Source organism: Urocampus carinirostris, chromosome 19 (assembly GCF_059441175.1).
Source record: "Urocampus carinirostris isolate Australia breed hairy pipefish chromosome 19, RoL_Ucar_1.0, whole genome shotgun sequence".
NCBI lineage: Eukaryota > Metazoa > Chordata > Actinopteri > Syngnathiformes > Syngnathidae > Urocampus > Urocampus carinirostris.
Window position 1 is genome coordinate 11,104,463 of NC_142367.1, and position 18,039 is coordinate 11,122,501.

The 18,039-nt window shown below is 39.5% G+C and overlaps 1 protein-coding gene across 1 annotated transcript; it reads right to left on the reverse strand.

The window, feature by feature from the left end:
- Positions 1 to 13,184: 13,184 nt before the first annotated feature.
- Positions 13,185 to 17,651, reverse strand: acsl5 (acyl-CoA synthetase long chain family member 5). The gene is made up of 20 exons (XM_088323927.1): positions 17,478 to 17,651; positions 17,311 to 17,422; positions 16,965 to 17,029; positions 16,783 to 16,884; positions 16,624 to 16,723; positions 16,038 to 16,216; positions 15,931 to 15,963; positions 15,750 to 15,801; positions 15,614 to 15,687; positions 15,474 to 15,551; positions 14,808 to 14,942; positions 14,602 to 14,736; positions 14,449 to 14,544; positions 14,318 to 14,390; positions 14,169 to 14,257; positions 13,917 to 14,033; positions 13,702 to 13,845; positions 13,522 to 13,623; positions 13,394 to 13,465; positions 13,185 to 13,331 (listed from the first exon to the last, which is right to left on the reverse strand). The coding sequence occupies exons 1-20, from the start codon at positions 17,631 to 17,633 to the stop codon at positions 13,200 to 13,202; spliced, it is 2,046 nt and encodes a 681-aa protein (XP_088180053.1). The 5' UTR covers positions 17,634 to 17,651; the 3' UTR covers positions 13,185 to 13,199.
- Positions 17,652 to 18,039: the final 388 nt, after the last annotated feature.

Below are 18,039 nucleotides of genomic sequence, written 5' to 3' on the forward strand. Positions count from 1 at the left end.
ATACCTTCTGTAATGTCAACTTGTAATTTCAAAGATAATTTTGCTGTCATACTGTATTGCACTATAGCATTGAAAATGATTTCAGGACACTACCCCTACTTTGTATCATATTTTGTCGCCATCATGTGGATATTATGGGGAATACAAAAATATGGCGTATTAACCTTCATTTAGAATTTCAAGAAATCCAACTTTGTTGGCAATAGAAAGCATCTTTCATTTCCTTTTGGTGCTTTTGTCGGTCCATTGCGTTTTATCGACATGGTGGATCTTGAAACTGAAAAATATTTTCGTGAACAAAATGTAGGTTCGTCAAGCTATTTGTGCACACTTGGACCGCATTTGACGCACAGGCAGGTAGGCAAATGAAAATCCTCAAAGCAGTGAAAACACGAAAAGTAAACCGCAATACAGCAAGGGATTACTCTATTAAAGACGGTTAGCACGTAGCATTAGCATGATCATGCAAACAGGACACTTCTTTGATCACTTATGAACCATAGGCGTGTTCAGGAGAGTAATCAGACATGTAGTCGCTTGTTAATCGCTTGCCGCGCACTGCTGAACGTTTTGTAATCGCTCACTGTGATTGCCTTACTGATCCAAAATGGCCGACGACAGTACAATGGATTTCGTTCTACAGCTTGCTTTGAGCGAGTTGGCTTATATGAGCGACAGTTCGCATATTGACACAGTTAAGGTTATCCTAAACGCAGTGGAAGGGTCATACCTGTCTTGCATTGTTCACAAACATTACCAGGCAATGTAAGACGATATATTACATCGCCAACAGCACTCGTCAGGGTGAGATCCTCCATCTGCACTGTCGACGCCATGTTGGAAATCAAAGTAAGCGGTCTTTCTCCCGTGATTACTCGGGCACGCGAGCGCTCAATAATCACTGGCCGTTCAGAAGCTAGCGATAGCTAGCGATAGCAATCGCTCACTCTCCTGAACACGCCTCATGTAATAAACCAGAACATTTGCTTGCAATAACGTTGTGGAAAAACATGAATTTGTGTTAATTTAGTGATTTGACCTATACCATGTCAGAAAATTTATTTCTTTGGGTGAAACACAAATAATTGCTCATGAAGTTGTTGATCAATCAATGTAAATTGATTGATTCCTTGTTGCACCTCTAGAATGTATCATTTGGCTTTCTAGTAGTTCAATCATTACTTAAAAACAAATAGTGATCCGACTAACATTAAGTTGAGTTTTGTAGACATTCCCAGCGCCAGATTCAATTTTCTTACAAAGCAAACCAAAAAAGAACTGTCATTCTCGGACTCAAAAACCGACATCAGCCATCAGAATATTTCATAGAATAATTATGTATTATAATTAGGGGTAAGTTGATGCTAATTATTGCCTGGTTCAAAACCCTTTGACAAAAATTTTTAATATGTCTAATTTCATAGGCAAAATACAAAAAACAAATTGTTTTCTTGAGCGCTATACCACCTAAGTATGTGTAGTTGTGCAGACAGGAAGTTAATATTGAAAAGACACACGCATAGCGCAAAAGAGTCTGATAAAGATCTCCGCTAGCTAGAGTGTGAAACGTTTCTCCAAATTGGCCCGTAGGGGATTATACGTTCGGATGAAGTTCTTGTTGATCAACGAGCGCTGAATCCATTCCTGAAAGCTGCTGAGTGAACAGTTTAGGAGAAGACAAAAGAAGCTGCGCCGACCGAGGGTTTTATCCGATTCCCAGGAAGTGAGGACGGATCCCAGCCAAGCGTCCAAACAAAACATTATGTTGGCACGCTGGAGGGAACCCTTACCCGCCGGAATATCAGCCACATGCTTCTGCTGAATAATCAGCGAGATATTTCGCCAACAATATATTAGAAATGTACACTATGGAGCACTGTGTTTTTGGGCTGTAATAAACAAGTCTCACTTCCCCTAGTTGGTGTGTTCACAGTCAGCTATTGATCTGCTATTTTGCACTCAGCCAAGATCATGTCACAAATCAATCAGGCCAGACTAGACCAGACCTCAATCTACATTTTATTTGTTTGTTTTCTTTATTCTTTATGAAACAAACTACACATTTGGACGATTGCTGAGAGGATGCATGACATGGGAGGACTGTGGGATGGAAAGGGCTAAACGTGGGCAGCCATCTTACATAAACAGTCCATGTGTGAATTGAGCATTCAGAAAAACACAGGACTGCCTCTCTCGTTCAAGTCCATCTTGCCTGTCAACAAAGTGAGACTAAAAAAAAAACATGGCCATCTGCCGTTTGCTTCAGATTTTTTTTAAATAAACTTTGAATTTAGAATACAGTTAAAACTATTACCGAACAGTTAAAACTAATATTAGGTTCCAGATTATAAAACTGATTATTTTCGTGAATGTGAATCCACTTTTTGTTTGATTGTTTTTAAAAAAAAAAAAATTGAAACTGAACTTGGTTTAAGCCGGGAAATATGATTCCCCCGAAAAATCTCGATTATATTTTTCTATATGGACAATCTTAATCTTAATCTGAATACTGTCAGGATCTGGCACTCCATTTCTCTTTTTCTGAGCGACAAATTGGGTGAGCGCCTGCACCTCATTATTCCAGCTACTTGTATTGTCTTGCTCCAACACTTTAAGTTTGTTTCTTGCTTGTTCTTTGACACCGAGTTATTTACTTTGAGTCCACTGGTTACATTGTACCTGGGTTTTGTTATTATCTTTTTGTTAGCATGCCTGCCTTCTTTCCCACTTCCTTGCACGTTATGTCCACCCGCAAAACCTGCCAAAGACATCTTGATTAATAATTTAAAAAAAAACCTGTACAAAATATAGAGGCAAGAATATTTTTAATCAATTTAAATTGAAAATTAATACTCAGCTCACGCAAAAAAAAAACCGCTAACACAGCTTGCGATGGAATGCTAAACAGCAACGACGGATTAAAAATGAAACAGATTTTAAACATAGCACTGTGATGATTGTTGTGCCCTTAGAGGATTTTCTTGCTCAAATGGTTTCCCTATTAAGGGTAAGGTCGGGCCCAAAAAATCCAGCCTGAACCGACCAGGGTCTGTGGGTATTAAAGCCCAGAGCAGCCTGAGCCTCACCAATTACTAAGCGGGCTGCGCTATGAGAGAGGGGGACTGAATCCATCGCACAGCTTCACCACAAAGGAAAATAAACAAGGAACAAGTGAAAAAGAGAAGCCAGGTCCAGCCAGGAACCCGAACTTAATGATTAACATTTTAGTCCCGAATTTAGGGTGGGGCTCGAGTACGGCTAAGGCTTGGGCTTAAGATTTCACCTCTAGTTGTAATTGTTAATATGTTGTGGCAAGCTACAGTGTGCCTTTATGAAATTCCTAATACTGGCAAGCTTCATTTTCATGGTTATCATGTTTAACAAATAAATACAGTAAAGTCTTAATGAAGCACACAAGATTCCGAACTGAATGAAGAGACGAAAAGGCTGTGGTTGTTTAGCCAAAAGCATATCGGCATGTTCATTTTCAGGTTTTTGGGCACATGTAATCATTTGTTGTTGAAGTTGTATAGGGGGAAGGATGCTGTGAAAACAGGCTGATAATACATCTTGTTTCACACAAGGTAAAAACATCATGTGGTGAAGATGTTGGATCCTGGGTGTCAACTGTATCGTAAAAAAAATACAAGAGCGCTAAATAAACAAAAAGCCATATTTTATAAAACAACCTTCCTTGGCAAGCTCCCCTTTTCCCAATAAGTAAATGTTGTTTTTTTGCTGGAGTCATTAGAGGCCAAGCGGACAGTCCACTTTTTTTTGGCATCAACAGGCTGCAGCAGCAGCAGAAGCTGAACACACCCCGTCAGCTAACGCAAAACTATAAATCCGGTTTTCATCAGCAAGGAGCGCACTGGCTCTTGCTCTCACAAACACTCTCTAATATACACAATTGTATACAATAGAAGTGAGTCACACCATCACTGTTACTTTTGTGCTTTCATTATTTGAGGTCTACTTAGAATGCCAGTCAAAAATATGCTGACAAACAAACAAATCACATTTGAGAAATCATCCTTCTACCTTTTTTCCTTTCTTCTTCCGATGAGCCGACTTGCCCGCCGCCTTTTCCCGAGCTTCCTCGCTCATGTCAGCCACAGTGTGGGTCCTCGGGGACCCCTTGATTCACATTCCAGAAAAAAGGGCACCCTCAAAACAAAATCAGGGTCTAATCCGGCGTGGATGAGTGCAAAGGCACTCACAGGCCAACGAGACGGACTGACTGGGCGGAACCAGGAGGGATGCCTTCTCGCTCTCTCTCGGAGCGTCGCCCTCGTGCGCGCACACACACACGCGCACACACTCCACAAGTGGGTGCGGACTAGCAACAAGCTAGAGCAGCTTATTGCATCATTTGTCATTCTTTTGTAATAAAAAAATCCAGATGAGTCGACTACTGGGCTGAGTGAATGGATGAGGTCTGATGGAGCGCACACGTTGGGTGTGGCCAGCAGGGATGCAATAAACTTCCTGACAAACTGATTTGCAACATGAAAAGGACACAATGCTCTCGCCATTGCTCAGCATTATAGCAATGCATGCAAATTGGAGCTAAGAACACTTATCTAAATTGAAATGGTTATTAAATACTCTATTTGATTTTATTTTACACCGTATAATGTATATATATATATATATATATATATAAATATATATATCTCATGACCTCAGAACTGTGCCGCACACGCGCTAACCACTGCGCCGCCGTGCTCCCATGTTGTGTATTTTTTTTTAAATTGTAAATTTTTCAAATAAGAAATATTTGTTATTATTAGATTGTTTTTTTAATGTTTTCTGGTATTTATATATTTTTCTAAAACATTTACATGTGTGTCATTTACCATGTATATTCATATGTATATTCAAAATTTGCATTTTCTTTTTTATTTTTCCCAATTTTTATCTTATTCTGGTATATGGTTTTAACACAATACACCACCATATAACACCTGTTTGGTCAGCATGAGGAATAATGCCTAAGAGAAATTCAGTCATTTTCAAATGTTGCCTATTTTTGTTCCCTGTTTGGTATATTGTTTTCACATTTTAGCATTATTTCTCTGTGCAAGTATGTTTTTTTTCTTTCCTACCATTAATTCTGTCTCTGTATTGTAAAAATAAAAAATAAACATACTCATATTATACAATTTCTATTTTTTTTTTTTCTACTTTACGTTTTTTTCCCCCCCCAAAAATAGTCGTTTTTCTCGCCTAGAATGGCTTCTTTATCCAATGTTGATATTCTTCCTCTTTTATTTGTGCACAATTTAGAATGCTTTTGTATTTGTTGTTGAATGTTTGGGAATATTCTTCGCTTCATTGAAAATGTTTAGATAATTGGTCCATTTTTTTTCTGATCTGTTTTCCACACAAAATTTTCTATATGTGTCCCAATTTGGGGCAGCACAGCAGCGCAGTGGTTAGCACGTGTGTGGCACAGTTCTGAGGTCATGAAATCGAACCTTCCTGTATGGAGTTTGCATGTTCTCCCCGTGTTTGTGTGAGTTTCCTCCGGGCAATCGGGTTTCCTCCCACATCCATGTCAGGTTAATTGGCCGGTCCAAATTGTCCCTAGGTGTGAATGAGCAAGTGAGTTCTCCATCTTCGAGTGCCCTGCGACTGGCTGGCAACCAGTCCATGATGTCTATCATCTTGATGCCCAACTTGAATAGAGATATCAGCCTGCTATCTAGTGGCCATGCCCTGACACAACAACAACAATTCCCTTAGAAAAAAAAAAACCCTCTTCATTTCGTTTCAAAACTAAGACCGCCAAAGCCTGTTGGACCATTCCTATTTTCATCATCATCATCATCTGTGTCAATGAACTAAACACAATTAAAACCACAATGTAGGGTAACAAGATACTTTGTGGATAGCGTTCGGCCATAAAAGGCTTTGTGGAAAATGGGAGCGGCCTTGCACATGCGCCTGCATACGAATCTAAGTGCTGTGCGACACGGCGGTCGGAACTGCTCTGCCATTGCGGCGACAAACAGGTTTGTAAGTGTGAGCGGGTGGCTAATGCAGCTTAGTGCTGCCTTGGTCACATCTCAATGATATGGTTATTTGTTTTTAATGTTTTTTTGTAATGTGTAATTACTATGTGTTACCAAAAAGAAATCATTTTATTTAGTTAAAAAAAAAAATAATAATAATAAAAAAAAAAATCACACAACTCATAATAGTGTCTTTTCACGTCATTTGATTAAAAAATCATTTTAAACAACATTCTATTATTTCTAAAAGTCATTTTCCACAATGGCCTTGTTTAATGAGCCCGTACTTGATTGATCACTTTCAGATCGATTGGTTTTCTTGGACATTGGTCATGTGTCCTGTAGCACCGCCTTCTGTGGTTTGATTGACAGCAGGAGACATTTCTTCAGTAAAACGGCATTCTGAAATAAAAATGCTGTTGTTGAAAAGAAGGTTTTAAAATAAAAACAATTTAAAATGTTTAATAAAATACATTATTATGAAAAGTATGAAGCACTTAAAAGTGGGGTGCGGGATTTGAATCCTATGTTACTCTCTGCTGCCATCTCCTGGTTATGAATGCAGCCTTAGGCAGCCTGTTCAAACTTTGTGTGCAAGTACATGCATTTAATTGACAAGTTTCACACTGCAGGAAAATAGGATTTCTTTTTTTTTTTTTTTGCAAGAACACGACCTGTATGCGACCTGTTAAAGTGCGTCTGAATGGCACCTATCCAATTTTTTCACACCAGACCTAATCCACTTTCAGATGTGGTGCTGAATCAGATGCATAGCTAATCTTTTGGAATGTGACTGCTGCGTGAACAGTCGAGACACATTCATTCAACATACTCATCATTGATAGGCGACAGACATCACTATTTTGCGTTCAAGGAGGTGGAGAGGAAGCAAAGAAATTAACCATGGCGAATAAAATCAGAGAGCATTCAATGGAGGGAAAGCAATGTTTTGAAACTTAATTAATATTGGGGGGACAACTTTTTTCAGCCTCCGGTATTACGATAACTTTCAAATCGTTAGACACGCCATCCATGAGTACTTCCGCAAAGACTAAGCAGATTTTGTGTGACGTCATGTGTCTTTTTCTGTGCATGGGGGACACTTGGGGTATTTACATCTCACAAAAACATCAAATTTCACCGTAAAATCAGGATAGGGCATTGAGCTCTGCAGTGTAGCCATACCTTTAGACGCCCTTAAATAAATCAGTCTTTTTTCATATTTTGGGGGGCTTGAGTTGGCGGATTTTACAAGAATCAGGCCTATTCTTACTTTTTCAATTTTTATGGTCCACTGATAAATAGGAATTTTAAGAATTCTGCAGGGAGCATCAAACCGAACAGGTTTGCTAAAAGTAATATAAAAGCAGACAGGCACAAAGGAAGATGAAGCATAAGTGCTCTTTGAACTCTTTGGGGAATTGTTAACACATTTAATAGAGTTTCAACTTTTGAGGGACACTTTAAACGTCACTTTTAAGTATTAAAATTGCAGAATATTAAATTATTTAAAAAAATAGATTTTAAAAATATCACTTACATATTTCACATTGATTACAGTTATTTTACAAAGTTGTCTATTGTTTGGTGCTGTTTATAATTCAAATGGTTATTTTCATTGCATTTTGGGCTACCATTCGATAGGGTTATGGGGCTAAAAAAAAAAAAAAAAAAAGGAGCTGTTTTTCACAATGTGGTTTTCTAGTTGCATTAAAAAAGCCTATTGGACATTTGAATTGGAAACTAAAAAAAATGAATGCTGACTTTCTTCTCAGTCTTGACAGAGCATGCGCTTGTATCAGACGGTGCAATCAACACCAGGCCTCCATTAAACGGAGGCAGCAAAAGGGCAAATGGTGATGCAGTCACCCTGCACAATAAAAGCTCTTTTATGGAACGTTAGCCAGAAACACAGTCCGTCACTAAGGGTTTCCAGTTTGTCTGCACTGAACAAGAGTGATTCTTTACGACATACAAATCTCTGCGAGTGTTTGAAACGGTGTGTGTGCGTGTGTGCATAGCCCGAAGCTCAAAGCTTCAACTGTCAAACGTTCAGTGTTTGGTCCACTGCAGAAAACAGGAAGCAAGCATCATCCCACAGCCTCATGGTATATTACATGTACATAAATAACTATGGCGACCTTTTGTGATCGTATCTGGAAAGACTACATTTGGGGGTCATAAATGCAGTTGTGGCGGAAGAAACTGACACGGATGCTAACAAGGCCAAATGAGGAAATAGCAGGAGGGCTAAAAATCAATTTAGCGGCTGATTAATTGTTAACACTGGCGTAAAATTGGCGACATGTGAGTGCAGTACTTGGTTCTGTACAGTAGAGGCTCTGTTGATTGACTCAATACAGTTAGCTAGAAGATGAGCACAATTAGTTTAGCTAATGTAAACTAATAAGTGAACAAAAGAATTATCAACCATTCATTGAAAGTTATTTTTTGGGGCGGGGTCGACTGCAGTGGGCATGAGACACTCTGATCTGGTAGCCACAACTAAGGACAATTTAGACCAGCCAATTGACCTGACATGCATGTTTTTGGGAGGAAACCGGAGTGCCCGGAGAAAACCGACGCAAGCACTGGGAGAACATGCAAACGCCACACATTTTTAACTAATACCAATCCAAAGTAAGACACAAGTTATATTAATTTTTGTATATAACATTTCCCTTTTTTAACGTGAAAAAGGATCATGGTTTGTTTTTTTTATATACAAAACTGCACAAAATCTAAGTGAACAATTGGGTATAGATTCCAATTTATTTGGACGAATGAATTTCTTTTAATATGATCATAAAGTACAAAATGAGTATCGACACCTGTCTCACACTGCCCATGGTATTTTTCAAAGCAGATTTCCACTGAACAATAAAAGTGGCTAAAAATAGAAATCATCCAATCAAATGAATTTCTACATATCAATAAGATTGACAATGGCTCAACCCCTCTTCAGTCACCATCAGTTTAAACGATTACAGAGTGTGAGGTGCTTGTGATGATTGCCAAACATAAGAAAAAAACTAAAGTAAGTGTTGACTGATGAACATCCCAAATGACAAGAGGCATCCATTAGAGGGACTTAATTAACTTCTATGAGCGACCCATCCTGCAGTCGCTTTTAATGAGCAACTTGTCTTCCAAATACATGCTTAATTATGAAGTGTGACAGCACAAAAACATGCTAATTTGACCCTTTAGGGTTCAAGGGACAATTACTTGTCATTCAACTTGTAATTATATCACTATATTGGAAAACTAAAAGCACATCCAGTTTCCTCCCTAAAAAAATATTAATTTTCTCTTCAAAACCTCCCACATGTGAAGATAAATAACCCTAAAAATAATCAACCAATAGCGTCTATTAGCTCAGGAATTAGCAACACTTTCCAACAACTGTATGTGTTGTATTGGATTTCTATGGCAACACTATTCTCGAAGGCCATAAAAACAACAACAATTCCATCTCCATGGAAACCACATTAAAGACCCCGTAAAGAAGCAAACAGCTATTTGTTGAGGATCTCCTCATTCGCATACTGACTCAGTTTCCGAAATGCCACAGAGGAAGCAAAGGTTATCTTCTAATAAAAAGCTCATTTACGAAGAATTCCCTAAATGATAGAGAAAGAACAGACACCAAAACATGAGTCACAAAGAGGCTTTCCATGTACTACAATCTGCCTTTGTCCCTGGACGAATGGGTTCGTTCAAGCTAGCCAGTTTAACAAGCCATCATCACAGAAAATTATTGTTTTTGAGCAGTATGATGAACAGACTACCAGCAGTCAGCGATCCTTTTCCAGGCTAAACCTACAAGATTTCAAAAACAATAAAATGGGGAAAGTAAAGAAATAAATATAAAGTTGTAGTGTGTATGCTGGCCCACGAGGTGGCAATGTAGCACTTTAAAGAAACATTTTCCTAAGCTACCCGACCAGCCACCTTGTAATTACACTTAGGACAATTAAACCCATTGTTAAGTGACATTAGCTCGCCAGAACTGATCCGATGTTTGTCGGTTCCATGACAATAGCCGGCACGGGGAAGCACTCGCCGCCAATGGAGGGACTCGCCGAGTCAGCGCAACCAGACCTTTCCCCTCACAATAGGGGGGCAGGAGGTATTGAATAGCTCCCTCCACATAAATCCAAACACAAGCTTACAAACCTTTGCTGTGCTTGTCAACTAGAAGGTATAGATAGCATTTAAAAGGGAAAAAAATGTCATCCGGAAGATATGAGCAACTACCATAAAATTCAGACTATAAGGCTCACCTGATTATAAGCAACACCATTTTTAAAGGAAAAAACATTTTGTGCATACTTAAGCCGCACCTGACTATAATCCACATTTGCGAACGTGGAAACATAAGATAGTTACAAAGAAAGACGGTACACAGAGTTTTAATAATATACAGCACCTTCATCCCTTAATGTTCCAACAGCCCGCCGGTGGGCCGCCAGACCTTTGATAAAAAAATACACGTCTGCACAATGTCACCAGTCACTAAAATATGTCATGCAATATTACATTGGAAATCTTAAACTCTTGGGGTTCAGGATATACTCATCAGAAAAACATGACAGTCTAAAACAAGATACCCAAAAACTATACAGCTGAGGTAACTCACCATAAAATCCTGTGGCTGTCTTCAACTTCTCTGAATGTTTGGAAAATGGCTTTGTTACACCAAGGACAATCCACAGAATTCAACCATGCTTCTTGTAATCCGTTCGTTTCGCCACATTATTTCAGTTTACAAATAAACAGACTAATAAAATGATTCCCAAAATGATGGTTAGCCCTCCTCTTTCGATTAACAAATTTTCTATGATGGTCTGTTAATGCTAGTTTCATTCATGCACAAAGCACGTAGTTACGTTAAACTTGCCTCTTCCTCAACACATATTCTACCAATATCACTCTTTCCTTTACTGCTCAGCCACCCCTGGCGGCCGTTAGAAATACATACATTAGCCACACCATTGCATAAGCCGCAGGGTAGAAAGCTTGGGGGGAGAAATCGCGACTTTTAGTCAAAATTTCACTGTAATTGTTTTTCTCAATTTCTTTGTTCTGTTTGGTGTTCACAGGTGTAGCATTACTGCCAATACTAGTGCCTCGAAAGCAACAATTGATTTACTAATTGAAACTATCACAAAAAAAATAGCTAAGCTACAGCTAAAATTGTTCCAAATTTAGACCCAAACAAATAGAATATGGATTTAAAATAAAACAGGGTTTTGTTTTGTTTTTTAAAAAGTGTAAAGATTCCTAGACAATAAAAAATGATAGCACTAGCCTTGTAAGAGGAAGCAACACGGTGAACCATTAACCTTATTTCTTTGTCCCAAGATGACACACATAAAACAAGGAACATTAACTCCTTTTAAACAAACAGCATTGATAATTAACCTAGGCTATCATAAAACTCAAATCTTTGCCAGTCATATTGTGTCAGGTTATTTTTACTTAAGCTAATGCGATTCAGAGAGCTTATATCTAATGTTTGGTTCCCAAACATTTTTTTCCCTTGGCCCAGATACCTGAAGCTGCCAGTCTAATTTACCTCAAAATGTAAAAACAAACCAAAGAACCTCGAGAGCAGTTAGTTCGCATATGTCAGTCAATACAGTGGGACCTCGCTACTTCGCGCTTCAAATGTTCGCGGATTCAGAGCTTTGCAGGCCTAAAAAAAAATAATTAAATGAAAAAAAGAAAAAAAAGAAAAAAAAAAAAATATATATATATATATATATTTTTTTGCATATTTCAAGGTGCGCCGCTACTTCGCGGATTTTCACTTATCGCGGGTGTTTTTGCTCCCCATTAACCGCGATAACCGAGGTTCCACTGTATGACTATATATGGCATGTATAGTCAAACTACATTTCCCGTAATCCTCAAAAAAAGATAGCAGGAAACCTTGAGAATCCAGTGTAACGTAAGCAAACCCAGTAAAGAATCAATGTGAATGAGTACAGCCTAAGTTTTGGTTGCTTGAATGACTGACAATTTATTGAATAAAACAACGTTTAAACTATTTAAGCAGGTGTATAAAAGGTACAGTGAAATATTAGTGAGAAATGCTTATATTTTTCAGACAAAACGTACACAATGTATAGATACCATTTAATGTTTCCCTTTGTAGTTCTAATTTTGTTATCCTGTATTAATATTTGTCTATTAAATGAACATTTTAGGACTAGAAACCTTTTTCCTAAATGTAAAGTGTCCAAACATTGAAATTTATAAAAGTTTTATTTTCGTATATTGTTTTGGTTCGGGTTTAATACATCATTAGCGTTTATGCTAAATGGCTAACTAGCTTTGATTCGGTACACGCCCACCACATCTAATTAACGTCATGTGCAGCTTAGAAGACTTAATTCAAACTAAATTTTTTTTTTTTTTCAAAAGTGTTTTTAAATTATTTTACTAGATAATTTTGGATATTTGTAAAGTTCCATTGGGTGTCCTTACCTGTAACCGGTGGGCACCTGCGGTGGGGGACGCCATTTTGGCTCCTATTTAACTTGACTCCCTCTGGCGAGTCCACTAGAAAACTCAAAATCCTAAACTTACCAAAATGTGAAACAAAAAAAATAATACACCCGGCCACCCAAGTGTTTGCGAGCGAGAGGGTCAACGGCCGGAGTGATTCACAAGCGAGTGACTATTCTTCCAGTCAGTCAAGTCAGGGGAAAGTAGTAGCGCACACCCCTCGGGGTCACATGGAACGGTCCACATGCGACCGGTGACGTCATACGATGGCCATCAACAACAGTGACATATAGCCTCATTTCCATTTATCCAACTTTATAAATCAATTATTCAAAACATGCATTTTTTTTCTTAGTTTGTCACCTCCCTGACGTTTATTCATTTTGACAATACTTGTTGCGCCAGGTTTATTTAAAATGCCTTGAAATCTGTAGGACGTAATACAGGTTGAATCAACTAATCTAGTTTTTAAGGCAGTCTTTATCATAAGTAAACTAATTCTCTGAAAAATCACAATAGTTCCATCGTGACTGCTTGAAGTTTCCATTTGTAAAACACTGTGCAAAAAATGGCATGTGCTACTACATACATCCGCACGAGGACAGTGTAGGCCCAGTAAATGAATGGTTGCTTTGACAGGGAAAAGGCAAATTTATATTTTAAATTTTATTGCGCGTAAAGTTGGTCGATTTGCGCGTGGAAGAAAGATTTGAGCTCGGCTCTTTTGGCCTTCAACGTGGGTGTCAAAAGGCCGTTCTCGATGGTGAACTGCTCGGGGTGGAGGTGCACGTCCTTCACCTGCATGGGGGGACAACGATCCGTAAAAGTTTAAAATACATTTTCGTTGTTGCTGACGTTACCTGCTCGAAGGACTTCAATCCTGCTTCTTTTCCCAGACAAAGCATGTCTGCAAGAACAGCTTTCTTGAGTTCCTGAGAAAGAAGAAAACCTATAAATGGAAGCCTTTCTAATATCCTAACACTATTACCTTGTTTTTGCAGAGTTCTTCAATGGAACCATGACATCCAAGGTTCTTAGCAAAGCCTGGTAAAACCTCTGGATCGGGTACCACAACTGCGACCAGGAAGGCCTTTCGGGGGGGGGGGGGGGGGGGGGGGGGTATTATTACCGAATGTTTTTGTGGCAAGTCTGTTCATTCCAGTCCCACCTGTAGACTATCTCCATGCACAAAGACTTGAGCCACAGGTGCACTGCGCACGTAGACGTTTTCAATCTTCTCTGGTGCGATGTATTCCCCCTGAGCAAGCTTAAAAATGTTCTTCTTACGGTCAATGATCTTCAGGACTCCACTCTGGTTATTGGGATGAAAGTCAAACTCATTTTAAAAACAACTATTTTGAAATAAAGTTGTGTATTCCTCACTGGCAGCCATTTCCCAATGTCTCCTGTGTGGAGCCAACCGTCCTTATCCAAAGCCTCAGCGGTCTTCTCCGGATCTTTTAAGTAACCCTTGAACACATTTGTACCCTTGATGCACACCTGAAAGACCAAATTATTAGTGCTACAAAGTCTGTAGGCTCTCAAAAATCCAAATAGGCCTAAAGTAGTCGATGGCTTTCAGCCTAAAAAAAAGCAAGCTAGTTGTGGAGGCCATTTTTTTGCAACTTTTCCCACCTCGCCTTCACCATTAGACGAGAAGTAATTCATCTCCTCCACATCCACCAGCTTCACCACGTTACAAGGGAGAGGCACGCCGACATGTCCTGTTTGTGACCATGACAACCATCATCAGTGTTCTTTCTTTGGCGTGTAGCTCAGCATACCTGAAGTAGCATCTCCCGGCATGGTGAAGGTGCAGCCAGCCGTGCACTCTGTTTGACCGTAGGCCTCGAAAATCTACAATTGAAGTTGTGGTTGTCATGGATAAAGAAAACAAAGAAATCGATTTTGTTACCTGGCAACCGAGTGAAGCCCTGAGGAAGTCCAGCACAGAGGGAGAGATAGGCGCCGCTCCTGTCACCATGACTCGTACTCGCCCGCCCAGAGATTCCTGAAAGTTTCCAGGGTCAGTCCCAGGTGAGAGGTCGGAGGTCACCGGTGGCCATACCTGAACTTTATGAAAAATTAGCTTGTCCCAAACGCTGTTGCTGCGGACGATGCCTTGCCGCACCTCTGCCATTTTCCTCTGCACCGCAAAATTGAGCAGCCGTTTTTTGAATGGTGTGGCAGCACCACTCTGTACCTGGATCAGAACGGGCCTTGTTGATAATTTTACTCAACAATTACTTGGAAATAAACAAAATGATTTCTCACTTTATCGTAGACCCGATTAAGAAGCCGTGGCACTACAGGGAAGATGGTTGGTTGCAGGGTCTTCATATCGTCTGGCAGGAGTCTGATGTCACCTTGGAAGAAACCTACTCTAGCGCCAGCGCCATATATGACAGTCTGGAAGAAAATTAAAGTTACTGCAGAACTTATCCTCATTTATTTTTCAGGGGATATTGTCTGCAGTGCTTAACATTATTCCAGTAATTAAAAATGTAGGCTCTTAAATTAAGGTCTACAAACCGAAAAAAAAGCATGCCATTATCAAGTTCACCAGTAATTGGTTGGACTGCAAAAACATACCCCATTGAATAGTCAAAGACAAATTTGCCAAAAAAAATCTTGTTTTTCCTCATAAAATAAAAGAAATTAAGATCTGCAAAATTAACTACCCTAATACATTTTAAACAAAACTTGACAACACATTTTATAAACATTTATTTTATACCAGACGTTGGCTATATAGTTTCAGATTTCATTAGAAGAAAGTGTTTCCATCAGATCCAGCCAATTGGGTAAAACATTTTTAATGTTGAAAATATACAGTATAACAGTAAGTGTAAATGTTTAATTCATGCCACAAAAAATAGGCAGGCCAGAAAGAGCCCCTGGCCCACAAGTTGCAGACCATTGTTTTGTTGTGTTTTTTACCTGTACAACTCTTTCAAACATGTGTGCCAATGGCAGGAAGGAAATTGTCACGTCTTCTTTATTAGGAACAATGGCTGCCTGTTGGGTCAGTGAAATAGTTTTATATAAAAACTCTTTGGTAGGCAAACTTATACGAATACCTCAAACGTTTTGAGGACCCCAGCAGCATCTGCCACAACATTTTCATGAGTCAGCATCGCACCCTTTGGATTTCCTGTTAAAGTTAAACAAAATGAAGTATCAGTAAAAACTGACTTGGTTTTTGGAACTGTCTACCTGTGGTTCCACTGGTGAAGCAGACAATGCTGAGGTCTTCTGGTTTTGGAGGCTGCAGTGGATACAAAATAAACCAAGTCCACTTTTGACTTTCTCAGGAGTTCAACGAATGCTATTTGAATCTCATAATTCAGTCAGGTTAAGTTTTAATTGCATCCTCAAGATGAAAAAATTAATTTACCACTGGTTTTCGGAGGTCACTTTTCCCTGCAGCCTTTGGAGCACATAAAACAACCATGTCATCTCCGGATGTAACGGATCACCATTACTTTTGAGGACTGTTCATACCTCCACATCCTGCATGGAAACAACATCCACGCCGCACTTCACTCCTCGTGCCGCCAAGTCAGAGTCAAATGGGTCCATCACAACAATGGTTTTGAGGGCCGAGGTCTGGCCCTTTTCACGATTGTCCAGCAAGATTTCAACCTTTTTGGGGGTGTCACACAAGACCGTGGTGATGTCGGCTAAAACACGAGAAACAGATTAAGTGAATCAAGATTAAAGATATAATAGTTGGACTTTTTTTTTTTCACACTTTGTAGCACGGGAGTTGAGGTTTTATTGAACATCTTTAATGACTTCTGACAGATGTCTTCAGGAAAACCCTATGTTCCGTTGTCAAATTATTGTAGGCAAATACTTAGTTAAATGGCCAGTATTACTCGTATTGTTCACTCTAGCAAGAACAGATAATTTTATTCATAAAAAGGCTGGTATCTACACAGCATCTAGACTGGTGTTTGGTGGCGGAACTTTTAAAATGGCATTGCCGATTTTCCAAATATTTGCCAGGATACACAAAACTTCCATGTCAGCAAGATTTGACACCGATAATAATTAGCGACCGACCTGTAGCAGCATTGCCACTCACCTTGGTCAATAATGAACACCAGCGCCTCGGGACCCAACGTGTCGTACAGCGGGACTACCACCATGGAGTAGGTATAACAGGCCAGCTCACCGATAATCCACTGGGAAAAGAGACAATTTATTTTAACCAAAAGGATTTTTGATGGTGTTTTAAGCTCACCTCAGGTCTGTTCTGAGCGAAGATACCTAAGAAAGTGTCGGAGGTGGGCGTCAAGCCCCTTTTAAGGAGACCTGAGCCCAAGTGCTCGGCTCTGTCAGACACCTTTAAAAAATGTATTGATTAGTATATAGAGATAATTTATTTTTTTTAATCCTTTGGATAAACGCATGTAATATTTTTACCTGCTTGTATCGGAGCCACTGGTATGGCCGCCCTGCCTTTCTGAAGCCCAAACATGGTCCGTTTCCTACCAAAGAGTTAATGGACATATAAGCGTGAACATCCTTTAAGACTGTACTTAACTTTCAGATAAAGAAAAATAGACTCTAGAAATGACCCAAATTGTGTCAGAAAAATAGACCAATCCGATTACATTTTTTTGGGTGAGTTTTGAGAATGTAATTCATATTTTACAACATACACCCCTAAGAATGACCCAAATTGGAAAATTATCCAATCCTTTGGATTTCTTTGAAACTATAATTCCCTTGCAATAGCAATCATAACCTTTCTATTTTTCCTACTCACCTGACACTTTGAGTCCCCTCTGGAAGACCTCATAGAGGGTTTTGGTGTCATCATAGTAGTAAGACAGCAGGTTGTTGTTATCCTTTAGCAAGGCTACCTTCCTGGCTCCATCCTAATGAGAACCAAAAAAATTGAGGCAAATTCCTTTTTATTGTAAAGCCTCATACCTTGATGCCAAGTGTTTGGCACTTGAGGTCAGCTGGGGCCCGAAAGGGGATGGGCCTGGTGGTGAGATAGAAGAGGGTGGCAGCCGCCAGGGCTAGGAGCGAGAAGATTACCGGCGTGGGGAGCGGCGAGAAGAGAAACTCCATGATGGACTCCATGGCGTGGGCTCTCCTCTGCTAGGAGACTCTTAAGGGAAAAACTATTTTAAAACTGCTGAAATTGGAACATCTTGACTACACCAAACAAGGTCAAAGTCAACAACTTTGCACAATCAGTCAAACTGTTAGAATAGCCAATTGCAACAGCAAGAGGGGAAAAAAAAATCTCAACCTGTTAGGATTTCTACATGATTCTTGCGTAATTCAAATTATCAGTGGTACCAAGAAAGACCGCTGGGAGACACCACCACTTTTGGCAGTCATTCGCAACATAGCGTCTGCTATGAGAAAAGTTCTGCTCAATAATTATACTGTAAAGTCTCTTACCAATCGTTGGCTGGTCCGGTCGGAACCTCTTCTCGGCTCTTCTGCCCGCAAGGAGGGAAAAAGAAAAAGATGGTCATAA

Excerpts from the sequence above, each read along its gene's own strand:
- acsl5 (XM_088323927.1), bottom strand. The coding sequence starts at position 17,633 with ATGGAGTCCATCATGGAGTTTCTCTTCTCGCCGCTCCCCACGCCGGTA. Across the intron at positions 17,423-17,477 it reads GCCAAACACTTGGCATCAAG|GATGGAGCCAGGAAGGTAGC; the intron begins GTATGAGGCTTT and ends GGTTCTCATTAG. Across the intron at positions 15,802-15,930 it reads GTGACCTCCGAAAACCAGTG|CCTCCAAAACCAGAAGACCT; the intron begins GTAAATTAATTT and ends TATCCACTGCAG.